Raw genomic sequence first — 16,446 nt, forward strand, 5'->3', positions numbered from 1 at the left:
CCTCCTTTTTGTTAGCACAGCTCAAAGATTCTTATCCTTACAAGTGGTGCACAAATTCCCTTAAGTACTTGGGTGTCTTTCTTACTCCTCTCTTTATTCTGCAAATTACCCTTCCCTGTTGCTGGACATTAATAAATCCCTACAAAGCTGGACAAAACTTTCCATATCCCTTCTAGGCAGGATTAATGTGCTAAAAATGTCCATTTTACCTAGATTATTATACCATTTTGAAACATTACCTGTCGCTATCCCCACCCCCCAGCTTAAAATAGTTCAGAGAAATTTTCTAAAATTAATTTGGAATGACAGAGCCCACCATATAGCGAGCTCGGTGATTTTTGCCAAAAGATCTAGGAGGGGCTTGGAAGCACTGGATATAGTAAAATATTACTATGTCTCACACCTAAGAGCCATTGTATCCTGGTCCTCCTATGTCTCACACCTAAGAGCCATTGTATCCTGGTCCTCCTTGCAGGCACCCAACCACTGGTCCCTTATTGAGAAAGGTGTGTTATATGCGGTCCATCCATGCTCATTAATATGGATTCCCTCCCCTTCCATAGATCCTATTTACAGACATCAGTGTACTGCTCCAATAGGATTCACCTTATCTATCTGGCGTAAGTGCCTCAAGACCTTCTCTCTTATCTCAACTTGCCCTCCTCTCATGAATGTCCTCTTCAACCCATCTATACCAGATAGATTGTCTCAGGGTAGGGTACTCCCATGGATAAACACTTCCCTGTTCCAACTCTGGAATCTAGTTCATCCTATTACACGCAGACTACACACCTTTGACACTCTTTGTGAGAAATTTAAAATCCCAGCCCACCTTTTTATTTCTATTTACAGGTCAGGCACCTCTTTCGTTCCCACTCCCCATCCCTGACCCTAGATAAACCCACCCCGTAATATACTCCATGAGTCAACCCCTCTCACTGAGACTACACATCTATATATGAGGAGATGGACTCATTTGATAGGTAGACCCATCTCCTTACAGATGTGGGATAGGATATGGTCTTCCACTTTTAAGTCCTCTAAATGTGTGCTCCAGAGGGAAACATCCATTAAATCCTCATGTTTTGGTATAAAACCCCTGAAGTTATTTATAAATATGACCCCTCGGTCTCTGCACATTGCTGGCACTGTTGGACTGATATTGGCTCTTTATTTCACATCTTCTGACAATGCTCTATGATCCAGCCCTTTTGATATGAAGTAATGTGATTAATACAGAAGGTGATGGATGTGTCTCTCCCGCTAGATCCCCTGCATTACCTTTTGGGCCTTCCTTTTTCTGGTATCTCTAGGAAAACTAATAGGCTGATTTCATACATACTTCTAGCTGCCAAGAGGCTTATCCCATTGTGCTGGTTATCAAACACACCTCCTCCATGGTCCAGATTCTTACAGCTGATAGCCGAGATATGGAGGATGGAACACTTGATGGCTTCTGTGCATGATAATGTTCCTCAATTTAATAAAATATGGGACCCTTGGGACCAATCGGTTTACAGTACATCCTTACCAGCCAATACATCATAGAATACTACCCAGAGACCTGTGTCCGTGCACAGGCCGGTACCCCCCTTCTCTCTTAGAAATACCCTACTAATACTTGTATACCATAAGTTTGTTAGTGTCTTTTTATTTGATTTTTGTTCTGTTAATGGTCAATACCTATGAGTTGCTCTTATTTTCTGATATGGCATATAAAACACCCTTGTGCTCTGTATACATGGACATTTTTCATTTGTATCTTTATATCTCATGTTACGATTTAGATACCTTTATGATCTGTAACAAAGTTTTTTCCTTTGAAAATAATTCAATAAAAACTATAATTATAAAAAACAATGAGCCATGATTGGGCACAAACATCATTACTTTCTCCAATCATGGCTCTGACAGTTTTCTGTGCCTTGATTGGGCAAAGCCTTCACTGCTTCAGCCAATCAGGGCTTCCAATGCACTGTGCGTGGGGCGTTCAGTTGACCAAACAAATGGTCGAATGCCCTGACAATTCGGGTGTTTGCTGAACAGCAAATGTTTGGACCGAACTTATGCTCAGCCCGAACCATTTACCCAACACTACTTGCCAAACATCACTTATAGTCTATACATCTCAGTACGGACCTGGTGGTCCCTCATCATACCTCATACATCAGGTCAATCTCTCTGGAGTTCAAGCTATAAAGCTGAAAGGCGTCCCTTCACCATTAAGACCAGCAAACAAAGATTGGGGAGATAGGGTTCTCAAACCCATGTTACACAAAGTACAGAAACAAACAGATAATGCTATATCACTTGCTTTAGGTTATCCAAATGAAATAAAATTCATCCTACTCTCTCCTCCTATTGAAGCTTGTTTCAAATTATCTTCACCTATTAGTGTTTCCGTTCTTTTCTAGAGTATCAACTTACATATACCTTTAGAAGGACCTAACCAAGATTCACCATTTGTGAACCATCAAAGATGGAGCCCCAGCTAAGCTAGCAAAAAGAAACGAAAGATAACATTTTAAGGACATTCTCCCTTTTATTTTAATTATTAGCATTTGTTTTACTATTTATTTTATTAAAGATCATATATATATGTAGCACCATCTTCTTAGGTAGGTGTTAGAGGTAAGATTTTTGGTTAGAACAGGCAAATTTAGGCAGGAGCTAGGCCTGTTTGTTTTGATCTGTGTGGGCTGGGAGTGACTCAGAATAGGCTGGTGACTCACAGACAGCATCATTCCACCGTCACCTCCCTTTTCCTTCTAGAGGGTTCTAGAAGAGAAGCAGGGAAGAGAGGTGGAACTGTCTAGGGTGTCTCAGGGAGCCCTGACCAATCCCTAACTAGGATTGGCAGGGGGCAGGCCTCCTTGATATACCCAGGGTCAGCCTAGCTGGGGAGGAGTTGTCGGGTGGAAGAACTGAGGATGGAGTACTAGGCTGTCTGGGCCTTTGAGGGAGCTCCCCATTCTGGGGGGGGGGGGGGGTGACCTTGGGCCTGGGACTTGGGTGCAGGACAGATCTCTTCAAGAACACACGAGGGATCTGAACAGGAGGCACAGAGAGGAGTCAGAGGACAGCAGAAGCTAGTGCTGCCGGGAAAGTCTTCAGGAGGGAACCACCAGTTTGCAGCCAAGCGGTCTGGTAAATGACATGTGCTAATGGGAGGACTGGAGAGGCATGCCAGAGAGGACTGGGAGGAAACAGTCAGAGCTCGGTGTGGAGCCAGTAAGGATTGCAATCTCAGAGGCAGTGGAGTCGGGCAGCTGCAGCCATGAGGGCTGGCAGGGCCTGAAGAGGGGTGACTGGGAGCAGTAGTCCACCATAGGTCAGCTAGCACACAATGGAGATTTTTAAGGGTAAAATTTTGTCGCCATTCCACGAGCGGGTGCAATTTTGAAGCATGACATGTTGGGTATCAATTTATTCAGGATAACATTGTCTTTCGATATATATAAAATTGGGCTAACTTTACTGTTGTCTTATTTTTTAATTCTAAAAAGTGTATTTTTTCAAAAAGAGTGCGCTTGTAAGACCCCTGCGCAAATGCGGAGTGACAGAAAGTATTGCAACAACCCCCATTTTATTCTCTAGATTGTTAGAAAAAAATGTATAATGTTTGGGGGTTCTAAGTAATTTTCTAGCAAAAACACTGTTTTTAACTTGTAACCAACAAATCTCAGAAAGAGGCTCGGTCTTTAAGTGGTTAATGCTTGGGTTACCCATACAGTATTGTGATTTAGTTTAGATTTTATGTCTGTGAACATAAGTGTCATTTGTACCGGACATTCTCAAAAAAAAAAAAAACACACAGCCAGTGAAAATCTGTGTCTACGGCTTTTCTAACCAGAATGAGTTTTACAATACTTTGACTGGAATGCATACTTGGTGTGATCTGCTAATTTTTTTCAGCTCTGTGAATTACAGGGAGCTTTGTTAATAAGGCATACATCAAAGATGAAGGCATTATGTGAACCAATACAAGTAAAAATAAAACATATTTCAATTACGTGCTTTTAAGTTTCAGATCTTCTCACTCACCAGTAACTATAGCCCATTCTCCATACTGTCTGATATGCTTGGTCCTGCTTAGAAAGCAAGGAATGACATATTGCTGTATCATTGAATACCAGAAATGAAGAAAGATGGAAACATTCCACATGATGAAACACCCTCCAACTACAGCCAGGATCTCCATGTGACTGGAAAAGAGCTCGAACATCCTCTTGGATATCAACACAGGGATCTTATACATCTCATTCACTGTCTCCATCATTCTACTGAAGCCAAGTTCTTCCATCTGAAATAATAAATACTTAAATGAAAAAAAAAAAGAAAAACTTCTACTAGAACTGTAATGTCTCCTACAGCGATAAATCTCATTACAGTTATGTTTCTACCAGATGTAGACATTTATTGATTCTTTTTCATGCCAATGTTATAAGACTAGGTTCACACTTGTGTGGATGGTTGTCACAGCAGGATCGCACCGGTTACCGCGCCTACAACCACCCGCAGATAAAAAAATGAGCTGCCGCTCAGGAGATGTGTGAGGGTATGGTTAATCCTAATGGCACCCATGGGCGCTGAAAACCACAGTGCACTAAATGGTTTTGCTGCGGCTGAGTTTTCTGAAAAGGTATAGAGACTTTTCCACTGCATTTTAAGTGGATGCAGCAGCCCGTTCAAATGAATGTGCATGAGCAAGCGCTGCCTTGGATAACTTATAAAGAATGAAACATGCCATGAGGGAAATATAAGGATTGCTCATGGGCAACTTGTATTTTTAGAAGCACAGGTCAGCATTGGAAAGCTACCTGTTCTCACCATAGGCTTACTTTAATGGACTTCAAGTCCAGGAACAAAAATAATAGTCGATTAACCACATTTTTAAAGAGCATACTAAAAAAGGTAAAGGTGTGAAAGAAGACATTTACATTAATCGTTCTGCATGTGGTGAGCAAAATCTTCTCTCTCTTGCAGAGCTCCAGGTATCTCTCCTATCTGACAGTTTTGGGTGTGTCAGAAAGCGTATTTCCTACTGGGCCTGTAGTTCCTCTCACTGTCCCCTACATGACTGCTTTCTCCTATAGTGATGAAGTGGAATGTTCTATTTTTTAGGATTAATTAGCTAATGAAGGGAAGGGACCTCTTGTATGCACCAGAAGGATACTGGAGACCTAAATGGCTGGAAGGGACCTTTTTCTTTAAACTGAGAGATCACTTCCAAGTAAAGCCTTGTACACACAGTCAGATTATTGGATGAATTTTCGTCAGTTTTTTGTTTGATGCTAGTCTCAAATCGAAAGTGAAGAGGGTACTCACCATCAGAACATTTTCTAATGACAGACGTCAGAAGTGACGTAATGTGTTGAATTGTTTTGTGTGTGTTCTTTCATTTCTGAGCATGCCTAGTCTTGCTCTTCAGATTTTTTTTGTCAGAAAACCATACTGTTTTTCCACTTCCTGATTGAGTGAATCTGTAGACACTAAGCAGAACCTTGGGAGCACTGGCATCTAACAAGCAAAGTTAGCTGATGGTGCACCGTCGAGATGCCAAGTCCAGTTGAGGGTGGAGTCTGCTTCCAAGCCTGGACAAGTGATAGCCAAGTGTAAGGACACCAGGGCATGAGCAAAATCAGTGTCAGAAAAAGGCAGAAGTCAGCAACAATCGGACATCAAGGTACAGGTTCACTAGAAAAAAGTGTGTTCAGTAGTCCAAGCCGAGGTCGAGGTCAATAGCGGAGGCCTGAGGTCGAGGTCAGTAGTGGAGGCAGGCAGTGAGCATGAGCAGACAAGGATAATCTGAGAGCACAGTCAGAGAGGAAGCAGCAACGGGATCAAGATGTGCATCAAGAACTGGATAACAAAAACTGAAGACCATTAGCAAAGGGCTAGTGCAGAGTTCAGGTTTAAAGCAGAACTTTACCCATAACAACTTGATAAAACATCTTTAGCAAGGAACATACAGTCAACATTAATAATTATGTACCAAAAATTACGTGTACTATAAATTGCCTCCAGTCTTATTCCTGCTTCTTCTTGCCGAAGGCTGTCATTTTATTGAAGCCCTGAGCCATTGAGCAGCAGTAAATCTTTAGGCTGTCAGCAGATTGGCCTCTACATTTTCAACACTGTGCCTCAAAATAGAGAACAACTGAGCATGTGCAGAGCAAGGTGAGACAGTGTATTATCAAACGTTAAACCATATAGGCACTTATTTTTAATGTTTTACATAGCTATACCTGCAAAAGGGTATAGTAACAAGACTTCATTTTCTGACTAAAGTGCCACTTTAAATAAGCTGCATGAAAGCAGTGGACATGCACTAGCCAGACAGCACACTTTAGCCTATCGGCTGGCACCATGTTCCTGACAGAAGCACTGGTGATGTAAACAGGGCCTTACAGCTGCATCCTTTCACATGTTCCAGGAGGCAGACCCAGAGTTCTAGGCAGAGTTACAGGAAGTAAAGGGAGATGGATTAATCTGTTCACAGTGAAAATGGTCACCATAAGAAGAATGTGGAGGGAAAGAAAAATAAGGTCAGAAAATAAATAGCCTGCAATTATCTATAAGTATCTGTTTGTAGATTGTAATTACTAAACCTTTCTAAAGATGCCTTTGTTGTAATGTTTACGATAAGGGTGAAGTTCCTCTTAACCCCTTCCTGCTGTCGTTATCCATGAGGCCACATATATGCGTACCTATCTTTTGCTAGGAGCGTGCCGTACAGTGCACTCACAGCACAGGGACCAGGCACTCACTGAAATCCCCGGGTATCGTACTAATGATCAGGACCCATGACTCCCGGTTCTCAGTCACCTAATTGCTGTGATAGCCTCCTATTGACACAGTGATCAGGCACTGTGCAGCCCGCACATGTATTTTCTTTCTCTTCTGAATGGAGAGAAAGATACATTGTATCTTTCTCTGCTTGCAGGAGAGAAATATTTAAATAAACAAAAGCGTGTAAAAAAAAAAAAAAAAATGAAAAGAAAATAGCTAGGTCAAGGTTTGAGCTAGGTCAGACTCAGGATTAGTGTTAGGGCCAATGTAAGGGTCAAACGTTGGAGTCAAAGGTCAGGGTCAGTATATTTTTGGGTAGGATTATTTTTAAAAAAAAGCATTTTTTAAATTAGTGTCAGTGTGTTTTACGTAGGATAAAAAAACAAAACAGAACGTACACTATTGTGTTCCTGGGCCCTACTACAAGTACAAACAACAACTAACATGAACTTATGTGGTACCACTGTGATCATCAGGAGCAGGAGAATTTATTTTGGGTTGTTCTTTGGTGGTAAGTTATAGTAAGAGCAAGAAATATACAGCTACATTTAAAAAGGAAAATGCTTTTTTTTAATATTTTGGGCTAGCATTCCTTTGATAATTAAAAAAAAAACAGGATATATCCATTATCATTTATCACCAAAAGAAAGCCCACTTTGTCATGAAAAAAGCAAGGTACAATCCACCTGGATACACAGAGTAGTTGTGATGATATGTACAGTTTTACTAAAACATGTCAAAAGTGCAAAATTGTGTTCAGGCATTTGTTTTACCCTTAGTCACTAAGGGGTTAACTAGTTCCCCATTATATATTTTCTAAAGGCATAGGTCCTGTAGAATAAAAAGATGGTAGTAGCATTTTTTTATGTTGCATGAAATTTGCTTAACTGTTTATCAAATCTGTTTTCAGGAAAAAAATAAATAAGATACATTTTATTGCACACAAACACAATTTAATCCCCAATTGTTTGTACAAAAAGATGAGGTAGTACAGAATAAATAGATACCAAATGTCTCAAGCCTCAAATGAGTTTCCTAGAATTATTGTCCTCATTCCAATGTTCAGAGCGATATATAACTTATGTGTGACGATATTTGCTTACATACACCTAGGCACCGTGTGCTTGCTTTTGCATTTGTGGGTGTGGACAATGAAGCTGTTTTTAATTTTTTTCATATTTTTTTATTAACCACCTTACTACCGTGCTATAGCCAAAAGACAGCTACAGCATGGTACTATAGTTCTGGGAGGGAGACGTAGACGTCCTCTCAGAACCCTGCCCCCTTGTGCGCCCCCCTAAGGCACGCATTGGACATGCTATGATAACGCTGTGTCCTTCTGAAACAGCTGATCACAGATCAGGGTAAAGAGCTAATTACAGCATCCCTTTACCCTGTGATCAGCTGACTTTCTGGTTATCAGCATTCCTTTCCAGATGGGCTGTGTCTGTGTGAGGAAAGGAGTTCCGATAACTGACAAGGCTGTCAGCACACTGTTTACACTGATAGTCAGGGCACTGATCATCAGTGTCCTGATCAGTGCAGCTTATCAGTGCATCTCAGTGAAGCTTATCAGTGCCCATGAGTGCTGTCTAAAAGAGTCCATCAGTGCGGCTTATCAGTGCCCATCAGTGCCGCCCATCAGTGCTGCCTCATCAGTGCCCATCAGTGCAGCCTCATCAGTGGATTATTTGCCACAATTTGTGGCAGTGTTGAATTGTAAGCCTGTTAATTTGCTGCACATTTTCACTGGCAAGTTGTACACTTGCAGAGCACTTGAAGCACAAGTTCTAGTAGCCACTTTTCCAAATTTGCGTGGCAAGTCTCTAGCAGGAGCAAAGTTGCAGTGGTGAGTCTACAGCAAGTTACAGTGACCCCTGTGGTGGGATGACTTTTGCGCAACATAACTGAACCAGAACTTGCAGCAGATTTGCAGAATGTTTGCAAAGAAAATTGATTTGGAGTCATGGAATGTGGACTTGCTGCAATTGTGCAAAAAACTTGCACAAGTTTATTGCACAAGTCTATGAATAGCTCAGCAAGTCATTTTCAAACTTGCAGCTGAATTGCTTGCTATCTGGGCATCAGTGCAGCCTATCGGTGCTGATCATTTCAGCCTCGTCAGCATACATCAGTGAAGAAGAAAAATTACTTATTTGTAAAAATTTATAACACAAACTAAGAAAACTTTTTTTCTCAAAAGTTTCGGTCTTTTTTCTTTTATCAAAAAATAAAAAACCCAGTGATGATTAAATAACACCAAAAGAAAGCTATATCTATCTAAAAAACTGATAAAAATATCATATGGGTACAGTGTTGCATGGCTGCGCAATAGTCATTCAAAGTGCAATAGCACTGAAAGCTGAAAACTGGCCTGGGCAGGAAGCGGGTGAAAGTGCCCATAATTAAAGTGGTTAAATAATTGTATTTTTTTTTTTTTTTTTTACTTTTTTCATTGAACTTTATTGCTATCACAAGGGCACTAACAAGCCCCGTATGTGATAGCATTGAACTGGTGACAGATCCTCTTTATGGAGACATCAGGGGCCTGTAAAAAGCACTATAAAAGGGCTATACAGCAACCCAGATTATGTTTAAATTACCACCAGAAGCCGGCAGAAGAAAACCAATACAAGCTCATGGCTGCTGCAGTCAGGGGCTTGTTATAAACCATTCACATTTTGAATGTCCCTAGGATGTCCAAAAAAAGGTAAAGTGGTTAATGATATAACTGTGACAGCTAGCAATATTGTTATAATTACTATCACTACTAGCCTTTCTGTCTATATTTCACCTTGAATCTAGGAATCTAATATTTTACAAACAAGGGTTTTTTATTGAAAGTTCTGACACAATGAGAGAATGAAAGGTCTGCATAACTGCAAAATAGTATATATATATATATATATATATATATATATATATATATATATATATATATATGTGTTGTACTGTATAGTTGTTTTGTGATAAGGCAACAATTGTTTAACCACTTCCCGCCCGGCCTATAGCAGAATGACGGCCGGGCGGTGGTTCAGTTATCCTGACTGGGCGTCATATGACATCCAGCAGGATAACAGCCGCCACGCTCCCGTGGGGGCGCGCATCGCGGTGATTGGTGGTGCGGTGTGTCACTCTGACACACTACTACACCGATCTTGGTAAAGAGCCTGATCACGATGTAAACAGGAAGAGCCGTTGATCGACTGTCCCTCACTCGCATCTGACAGACGCGAGTAGAGGAGAGCCAATCGGCTGATCTCCTGATGGGGGGGTCTGTGCTGATTGTTTATCAGCACAGCCCCCCCACAGATGCCCGCCCAAGACTAGCAGGGATTGCCACCACACTGGAACACCAGGTATGCCACCCTAGACCACCAGGGAAATGCCAATCAGTGCCCAGACAGCTGCCAATCAGTGCCCATCCCCAATGCCTGCCAGTGCCATCAGTGATGCCTATCGGTGCCATCTATAAGTGCCGCATATCAGTGCCACGTATCAGTGCCCATCATTGCCCAGCAGTGAAGCCTATCAGTGTCCAGCAGTGCTGTCTATCAGTGCCATCCATAAGTACCCATCAGTGCAGTCTTTCAGTGCCCACCAGTGCCCCCCATGAGTGCCCATCAGTGCTGCCTATCAATGCCCATCAGTGCTGCATATCAGTGCCACCCACCAGTGCCGTCTGTCAGTGCCCCCTCATTGGTGCCACCTCATCGGTGCCACCTTATTAGTGCCCATCAGTGAAGGAGAAAACGTACTTATGTACAAAACTTTATAACAGAAACAAAAGAAAAACTTTTTTTTTTCAAAATTTTTGGTCTTTTTTTTTATTTGTTTAGCAAAAAATAAAAAAAGCAGAGGTGATCAAACCACCAAAAGAAAGTTCTATTTGTGGGAACAAAATGATAAAAATTCTGTTTGGGTACAGTGTAGCATGACCGCGCAATTGTCACTAATTAAACAGCGAAAGCGCTGAAAGCTGAAAATTGGCTTGGGCAGGAAGGGGGTGTAAGTGCCTGGTATTGAAATGGTTAAAAAATTAAAGCTAATATTAATTATATCAATCACCTGATGTCTTGAGTTTAATTAAATGATTAAGTGAACATATAAAGTCTTATTAGAGTTGCTGGATTGGTGACAGAATATCTGATGGAATTGGCTGACTTGGATGGCCCAAAGGCTGGCCACCACCCAAAAAGCTAAATCACAGGCACTCATTGTAATTTGGTGAAGGGGAAAGAAACGACTGTTCCAGACATCTCGGGATAGCTAAGTATACTTGACTGCAAGGACATCAGAAAAAGGAGATAGATAATAAATCCTTGACATCTTTCTGGGGAAAATATCCCTTTTTCAGGGCTAAAAACATACAAATGTGAACAACAGCTGCTTATACTATAAAATGTAAAGTCATTTGTCGAAAAATTAAATAATCTGAAAAAAATACCAAGGCTTTAGCCTAAATATATAAACATGCATGCACAAAACAGCATATAGTACTAACAACAAAATAAACTACTATAAGGAATGTCTATAAAAAATATTTGTAAACATACTGCCCCCCAAAAAAAGTTTTGTTGTTTTGAGAAAGATCAACTAAACATGTATTCCCTTAAAATCAACAGAACTTAAACATATTTATACAAAAAAAAAAAAATAATAATAATAATATATAAAACTTTACTGCAAATAGTGTATTTTGTAAAAAGCCACAATGATATCTTTACAATTGAGATAAAAATTGTATCTAAGAAAAAAAAAGTATTATTTTGCAAAATTCTTAGCAACCTACCGTAGAAAAGTTCTGCTATACAAAGTGATACATTTTCAATAGTTTGAATGGCCTGCTGACTGAGTGATCAGATGGCATTGTAAAATGTATTGCATTGTAAAATGATCATAGGATGGCTATATATACATTTTATAGTAATAGTAAATACCTGAAAGATAGACCTTTGTCATGTAAGGTTCAGTAAGTAGCTGAAGAAAATCCGTTCATAACGAAAAGTACCTGGTAAATGAGGGAAAAGGGGTAGAGACTAAAGGAGGAGATAAAGGTGATGTTATAACATGCCATATGTATTAGCACATAATTAAAACCGGGGAGGGGGGGTTTAAAAAAAAATGTTGTCAACTTATATGTTGATAGTACAAGGCTTTGGCTCACAAGCACATGAACAACTTTTTGCAGATATATAAATCGATAGAAAATGTAAAGGTGTGTCAATAAATACATAGTGAATGAATAAAAAGCTTTATGTTTAATTAAAATCAATTAGTGAAAAGCACAAATAAAGTCAACCAAGGTTCTTTGGACAAACATCTGCAGAAGTTACAAATTTGTACGGTGAGAAAAGTGGCCATGCTAATAGAGCAAGTATTAAATCGGAGTTCCACTTCCGCTTTTTGTAATCCTTCCCCCCCCTCCGGTGTCACATTTGGCACCTTTCAGGGGGGAGGACACACAGGTCCCAGAAGACAGCAGGGACCAGTGGAATTGTGCAGCGCGACTCATGCATGTGCAGTAGGGAACCAGGAAGTGAAGTCGCAAGGCTGAAGATGGCGGCTCCTCCACCCGAGGGAAAGATCGGCTTCGGGTGCCGACATCGCGGGCACCCAGGACAGGTAAGTGTCCATATATTATGCAGTATTTGTAGCTGCTGACTTTTAATATTTTTTTTTCAGCGGAACTCCGCTTTAAGATAAATAATAATAGATGTAATCCTGAGTAGGTTAAAAAGAAATATACAGCATAAGTACAATATGTACAGTATATACTGTACAGCCGTGGCCAAAAGTTTTGAAATGACACAAATATTCATTTTCGCAAAGTCTGCTGCCTCAGCTTTTATGATGGCAATTTGCATATACTCCTGAATGTTATGAAGAGTGATCAGATGAATTGCAATTAATTACAAAGTCCCTTTTTGCCATGAAAATGAACTTAAAGCGGTGTTCCACCCGCAAATTTTTTTTTTTTTAATTCAGCAGCTACAAACACTGTAGCTGCTGACTTTTAATAAGGACACTTACGTGTCCAGGGAGCCCGCGATGTCGGCCTCCTGAGGCCGATCCATACATCGGATCGGGTGCAGGCCCCGCCATTCTAATTAAGGGAAACAGGCAGTGGAGCCTTGCGGCTTCACTGCCCGTTTTCTACTGCTCATGCGCAAGTCGCGAGACACATTGTGAATGGCCAGATGTCTTCTGGGACACACACAGGTCTCAGAAGACTTCGGGGGGGCTTGCCAAAGAAGAGGATATGATATCCTGCACCACGGACCGGCTGGACCGGAAGTACAGGCCGTACTTCTTAAAAAGGTAAGTTAGAAGAAAAAATTATTTTTTTTTATTAGCCAAAAACGAGGGGAGGAGAAGTGGTCTTTCATTTAAGACCACCTCTCAAAAGTGGGTCCGCTTTAATCCCATAAAAAACATTTCCACTGCATTTTTGAAGAAGGCTTCAGGGTACCCAAGAAAGTCCTGCAAGTGCCAGAATTGTCTCCTACAGTTGATTCAGCTGCGGGATCAGGGCACCACCAGTGCAGAGCTTGCTCAGGATGACAGCAGGCAACTGTGAGTGCATCTGTACGCACAGTGAGGCAAAGACTTTTGGAGGATGGACTGGTGTCAAGAAGGGCAGCAAAAGAAGCCACTTCTCTCCAGGAAAAACATCAGGGACAGACCGATATTCTGCAAAAGGCAGGGAACGGCATTCCTGTACTTTTTCCACAACTGGAATTACGTTCCCATTAGTAGCCGGGTCCAGGGCTGATGACTTTAGTGTGGTCTCTGCACAGCCATGGACAAGTGACAACTAGCAACACTGGGGCTGCCAGCCTCGGGAGTCGGGCGGCTGCAGCTGCACTTTCTGTTCTATTTCTGCTTAAGCTCATCCCTCGCTGTGCAGCTGCTTAGAAAAAAAAAAACTTCTCCGGGTCTCCCCTGTGTTCAATAGGGCCGGGGGACAGAGAGCGGACTATTTCACCACTTTCGGCTTTAGGCGGATTAATCCACAGCAGCACGCTACGCAGTTGAAGGCAGGCCTCTTCTATATCAATACATTGGAGCCGGCTGGGAGCTCTGCTGCAGATTAATCCGCCCAAAGCCGAAAGTGTCGAAATAGTCCGCTCTCTGTCCCCCGGCCCTCTTGAACACAGGGGAGACCCGGAGAAGTTTTTTTTTCTAAACAGCTGCACAGCAGGGAATTAGCTTATTGGTTGACAGGATTTGGGAGTCCCTACCCGCTCTACCTCGCCCCCCCCCCCCCCCCCCCAGTCTTCCAGCCCTAGTTGCCCAGGAGAAAGGGAGAAGACCAGATGTACCAGCAGTGCACAGCTGGTCCCGGGCTCCCAGCTCTAGAGGAATCACCTGCGGGATCAGCATGTTTGGAGTGACACATCTGAGGGGGCCCCCCTGTTCCCCCCCCCCCATTGATGGACACTGGTGAGGCTGCACTGATGGGCACTGGTGAGGCTGCACTGATGGGCACTGATGAGGCTATATTGATGGGCTCTCATGAGGCTGCATAGATGAGCACTGATGAGCCTGTGCTGATGGGCACTGGTGAGGCTAAATTGATGGGCACTGGTGAGGCTGCATTGATGGGCACTTATGAGGCGGTGCTGATGGGCACTGATGAGGCTGTGCTGATGGCCACTGGTGAGGCTGCACTAATGAGGCTACATTGATGGGCACTGATGAGGCTGCATTGATGGGCATTGATGAGGCTGCAGTCATTGCCATAGAAACATTTGTAAAGGGGAGGGGTTAGCAAGATGACCACACCCATTTGGGGGCACCAGAAATATTTCTGCGCCAAGATGTCTGTGACCCTAGGATCGGCCCTGTTGCATTGCTGTAGATTAGGGTACACTAGTGTTGCCCTCTGAAGAGTGAACCACAGTGGAGCACTTTTCAGAGGGTGTTTGACAGGCGACAAGGAAGCATTATATTGCCTCCTCACCATCTGATTTAATCCCTAACAACCTACACCACCTTGCTGCAACTGTGTTCATTTTTATGGGGGGGAGGGGGGATGCCAGATATAGGATTCACCCCGGGTGCCAAATGCTTTAGGTATGCCTCCACGGCAGCAGGTTGGGACTGGTGAACAGTGAACTGTGCTGCCTTTGTATCTGCCTGTGCCGATCCTGCAGTGTCACTCTATATTTCACAAGAGGACTCAGAGTGGACAGCACAGGCCCCCAGGGTGCTGAAGACCCTTTGTAAAATCACCAATCCCTCATTCCCTGCTGTACCCATGCTAGCAGCCCCAACCCCTGATGTGCACACACACACACAGCATGGTGCTAGATAGGTGTGTGTGCACGCAGATGCAGCAAGTGAAAATTTCAGTTGGAGGAGACAAGGGGCTGTAAAATCGGTGTGTCCAAACACCCCCCCTTCAACTTGACAAATGTTTGCGTATATCCTTCTCTTCTGCTGCTTTGAGTGCCGACTCACACTATGCGGTACGGAAACCGTATGCGAGTTTGAGCAGGAATTGCACCGCATCCCTGTTCAAATCACATGCGATTCTTCAGCAGTGCGAGTTGAGCCATTATTCTGTATGGCTGAAATCGCACCAAATCTGCACTAAAATGGGGCAGGACCCTTTTTTTGGCCGTACTAGAATCAGATCACTTGGGTGTTCACACCCATGCAATCCAATTCTGTAAATCGCACTGTGTTTTGTGAACTGATTTTGGGGTGTCGTTAACTTAATATACACACTTGCAGGGGTTTGCATGAACGGGGTGCGATTTGGATGTGGGGTGCAATCCACACAGAATTTGTTGCGAATTTGCAGCACAAAAGTGTGAACGGCACTTATTCTCTTACTGTAAAAGACTGCCACTCCTCTGAAAAGCAATCCACACATAGATTGCTTTTCAGAGGTATTAGACAGGCCGTGAGGAGGCAATATGTTGCCTCCTCACCACCTGATTTAACCCCCTAAATGCTGCAGGGCCAGTGAGCGGTAGTGCCCACCAATTGCAACTGGTGATATACAGTCATGTCCATAAATATTGGGACATCGACACAATTCTAATATTTTTGGCTCTATACACCACCACAATGGATTTGAAATGAAACAAACAAGATGTGCTTTAACTGCAGACTTTCAGCTTTAATTTGAGGGTATTTACATCAAAATCAGGTGAACGGTGTAGGAATTACAACAGTTTGTATATGTGCCTCCCACTTTTGAAGGGACCAAAAGTAATGGGACAGTTTAACAATCATCCATCAAACTTACACTTTTTAATACTTGGTTGCAAATCCTTTTCAGTCAATTACAGCCTGAAGTCTGGAACGCATAGACATCACCAGACGCTGGGTTTCATCCCTGGTGATGCTCTGCCAGGCCTCTACTGCAACTGTCTTCAGTTCCTGCTTGTTCTTGGGGCATTTTCCCTTCAGTTTTGTCTTCAGCAAGTGAAATGCATGCTCAATCGGATTCAGGTCAGGTGATTGACTTGGCCATTGCATAACATTCCACTTCTTTCCCTTAAACTGTTTGGTTGCTTTTGCAGTATGCTTCGGGTCATTGTCCATCTGCACTGTGAAGCGCCGTCCAATGAGTTCTGAAGCATTTTGATGAATATGAGCAGATAATATTACCTGAAACACTTCAGAATTCATCCTGCT

General features: G+C 42.5%; 1 protein-coding gene and 1 long non-coding RNA gene across 3 annotated transcripts in view; one reads left to right on the top strand and one right to left on the bottom strand.

Moving 5' to 3' along the window:
• LOC141127858 (inactive hydroxysteroid dehydrogenase-like protein 1) overlaps positions 1 to 16,446 on the bottom strand; it is a 48,334-nt gene that overhangs the window by 14,704 nt on the left and 17,184 nt on the right. Inside the window, exons 1-2 of one of the 2 annotated variants that reach the window (XM_073614702.1) lie at positions 11,733 to 11,834; positions 4,045 to 4,303 (exon numbers count right to left, since the gene is read on the bottom strand). In XM_073614702.1, the coding sequence (XP_073470803.1) occupies positions 4,045 to 4,303 (259 nt within the window). In that variant the 5' untranslated portion in view covers positions 11,733 to 11,834. Of the gene's footprint in view, positions 1 to 4,044; positions 4,304 to 11,732; positions 11,835 to 16,446 lie in introns of those variants that run through there. The other variant, XM_073614701.1, reaches the window with a different exon arrangement.
• The window catches only part of LOC141127859 (uncharacterized), a 28,950-nt gene continuing 18,793 nt past the window's right edge, over positions 6,290 to 16,446 (top strand). Inside the window, exon 1 of the long non-coding RNA XR_012241600.1 lies at positions 6,290 to 6,548. This is a non-coding gene — a long non-coding RNA (uncharacterized lncRNA). The remainder of the gene's footprint in view (positions 6,549 to 16,446) is intronic.

This window comes from Aquarana catesbeiana, linkage group LG02 (genome assembly GCF_042186555.1).
Source record: "Aquarana catesbeiana isolate 2022-GZ linkage group LG02, ASM4218655v1, whole genome shotgun sequence".
In the NCBI taxonomy this organism is placed as follows: Eukaryota; Metazoa; Chordata; class Amphibia; order Anura; family Ranidae; genus Aquarana; species Aquarana catesbeiana.